The 3,315-nt window shown below is 52.2% G+C and overlaps 1 protein-coding gene across 1 annotated transcript in view; it reads left to right on the plus strand.

Moving 5' to 3' along the window:
- Window positions 1-1,565: 1,565 nt before the first annotated feature.
- The window catches only part of LOC139434937 (uncharacterized), a 5,465-nt gene continuing 3,715 nt past the window's right edge, over window positions 1,566-3,315 (plus strand). Inside the window, exons 1-2 of the mRNA XM_071205162.1 lie at window positions 1,566-2,710; window positions 2,792-3,311. Of these exons, the coding sequence (XP_071061263.1) occupies window positions 1,804-2,710; window positions 2,792-3,311 (1,427 nt within the window). The 5' untranslated portion in view covers window positions 1,566-1,803. The remainder of the gene's footprint in view (window positions 2,711-2,791; window positions 3,312-3,315) is intronic.

The following is a 3,315-nucleotide window of genomic DNA, read 5'->3' on the forward strand; positions in this document are numbered from 1 at the left end:
GAGACTTTTGCACTCCCCCGTTGCAATTTACAACGGAGAGGGGAAACGAGAGCTCCCCTCCTCCGTCCAAAATTTTCATTCATCTTTTCCAAGCTACCATCTGCACGAAATCGGAAACCCGGTTTTTGAGAGCACTTAGAAAAAAACGAGCTATTTTCACATGATGGGGAAATCATGGAGGAATGTATCCGCCTCATGAGCACTTTGGATCGGATGAAATTGTTGCCTGGAGGACCCCCAATCATGGTTCTCACAAAACTTTAAGTTTTCAAACTGGTGTCTGGAGGAATGCAAGGGGAGTTGTCAGGGGACTCTACCCGCCTCAAGAGGCACTATTTTGGGATACATTTTATCCATTTTCACCCCTTTTTATGGTTCTTCCAAAAAGTTAACTTATACTTTTTCCGACTCTGGAGAAAGGTAGGGGGAGTTGTCAGGGGACTCTACCTGCCTTTTGGAACACTATTTTCGGATACAATTTATCCATTTTCACCCTTTTCTCTGGTTCTTCCAAAAGTTGACTTTAACTTTTTCCCACCCTGGATAAAGGTATGGGGAGTTGTCAGGGGACTCTACCTGCCTTTTGGAACACTATTTTCGGATACAATTTATCCATTTTCACCCTTTTCTCTGGTTCTTCCAAAAGTTGACTTAAACTTGTTCCCACCCTGGAGAAAGGTATGGGGAGTTGTCAGGGGACTCTACCTGCCTTTTGGAACACTATTTTCGGATACAATTTATCCATTTTCACCCTTTTCTCTGGTTCTTCCAAAAGTTGACTTAAACTTTTTCCCACCCTGGAGAAAGGTATGGGGAGTTGTCAGGGGACTCTACCTGCCTTTTGGAACACTATTTTCGGATACAATTTATCCATTTTCACCCTTTTCTCTGGTTCTTCCAAAAGTTGACTTAAACTTGTTCCCACCCTGGAGAAAGGTATGGGGAGTTGTCAGGGGACTCTACCCGCCTTATGGAACACTATTTTGGGGTACTTTTTTCCCATTTCACCCCTTTTTTCTGGTTCTCTGGTTGTGGCGGCCTCGCCCTGGCCGTCCACCCTCTGGGTACCTGACTCCCCTGCCTCCTCCGGGGGGCAGTTGAGAGGGGTTCAATGCCTCCCCGGAGGATACTGTTATCCCGGCAACCCGCCAGCAGATGAAAAGACCCACCCCTCCGCCTCTCCACCTCTTCTGAGGGACGAGGGAACCGCGCGGGGGTCTGCTGGAGGCTACTGCCGGGTGCTCCGTCCTGCGCCTCACCGGTACCCTGACTCCAGCGCGGTGTGGCGGCCTCGCCCTGGCCGTCCACCCTCTGGGTACCTGACTCCCCTGCCTCCTCCGGGGGGCAGTTGAGAAGGGTTCAATGCCTCCCCGGAGGATACTGTTATCCCGGCAACCCGCCAGCAGATGAAAAGACCCACCCCTCCGCCTCTCCACCTCTTCTGAGGGATGAGGGAACCGCGCGGGGGTCTGTTGGAGGCTACTGCCGGGTGCTCCGTCCTGCGCCTCACCGGGACCCTGACTCCAGCGCGGTGTGGCGGCCTCGCCCTGGCCGTCCACCGTGCGCCCTCTGGGTCGTACCCGAAACTGTCGGGTATCCTTTGGGAGAATCAGACTCTGGAGGAACGTGAGGGGAGATTACAGGGATCTCTGCCCGCCTAACGAGTGCCTAAATGGGACACCGCACCATGATGCAAATGAAAACAAACACAGATTTGAAAATAAGCTGAGTGCGTCTTTCGTGAGTCTTTTCACGCTTCCTTCTTTTTTACCCACGATTCTGGTGACATTTTCCGGTACCGAAATGCTCAAGAATACAGGTCGGATGGCGGTCCGTTGTCCGATCTGCAATAGCTCCTACCGTGCCCTGAGCAAGCACCTACAGAGGAACCATGGTGTGCGTAACTTGGATGAAAGAAAAATTCTGCTGTTGTTGGCCAACGGACGGACCAACATTAGGCTCCATCCCTGTACCATTCTGGGATGCGAGTACCACGGCACAAGGCTGGATCGCCACTTGGCCAGAGACCATGTTGAGCTGGCCCGGGAGGAACTACATGTGGTTCAAAATCAAATGAAAATGACAGTGGCCAAGAAGGAGCTTTATGAACTCCGAATGACAAACCCCACAATAGAAATGATTACCGCTTGGGCTGTTGACACGGTGGCAGACGACGATATACTGTCACAACCTCCACCCTTGTCCCCGGTGAATGAATGTGACAACCCGGACTGCAAAGAATGGAGGCTGGAGGCTAACGCAGTGAGGGCTCAGCGGGACATATATGCTGCTGAGGTGAAATCCCTGCGCTGCAAGTTGCAGCAGAGGATAAAGGACAAGCGACAGAGGATGGATCAGCGGGCCGGGGACATGCCCGCGTTCGATGGGGAGGAACGAGAGCGGGTCATTCTGAAGAAACGACCCCGACCAGAGTCGACACCAACGAGGCTGTCCAAGTCGAAAGGTCCCTCCTGCAGCAAGTCTCCCATTCCTGCCTGCAGCACGTCTCCCATTCCCGCCTGCAGCACGTCTCCCATTCCCGCCTGCAGCAAGTCCCCCACTGGCTCTCACACCCATTCATCCAGCTCCTCAGAGCCTGCATCCATCCATACCGAGGCCTCGTCAACCTCCCCTCCCATAAATTCCCCCTGGTTCCGGGGCAGGGGCCGGGGAAATATAATGCGGGACATAACATTCCCACGGATCATGGGTAAGTGTTTTGGCTATGTGACACATGCAGTTTCTGTAACACATCATGTGTTGTCATTAAAGTACTGTTTATATTTCACAGAGGAGTATCTGCAAGGATACCGGGAGCATTATGCAGGTATCGACCCACCAGTGAGGCTCCAGGAAAACACAGTCTCCAAACTAAGCAGAGTGAAGTCGTTCCTCAGTTTCATGGCACACGGTTTCAATCGCCTGTCTGACTGGCTCTTTTTGAGGGATCTCAAGAGGATACGCGGGTGGTCCCGGAGCCTGATGAAGTCAAGCCTTCAGGTCACGACCTCCGACTTCTACATCAAGAATATATCACACTTTCTCAAGTACATGGCCGACACACCGTGCAAGGGGAGCAGGCTCAGCCAAACGGACATGATTTTAATCAAACGGGAAGTAGTTGCCATCCTGAAGTCCCTGAAGAGAAAAGTACTTATCCACCAGATGCAAGTGAAGCGTGACAAGATGGAAGGTCTGCCGAGCCACAACGACCTAATGACATGCTTGACTTCGACCACCACTCGCATCCCTCAGCTCCTGGATGTGATGGCCAGCAATCCGACTACCGCGACCCGGACACTGCTCTATGGGTAT

The sequence above is a fragment of the Pseudochaenichthys georgianus genome, chromosome 13 (assembly GCF_902827115.2).
Source record: "Pseudochaenichthys georgianus chromosome 13, fPseGeo1.2, whole genome shotgun sequence".
NCBI classification, from domain to species: domain Eukaryota; kingdom Metazoa; phylum Chordata; class Actinopteri; order Perciformes; family Channichthyidae; genus Pseudochaenichthys; species Pseudochaenichthys georgianus.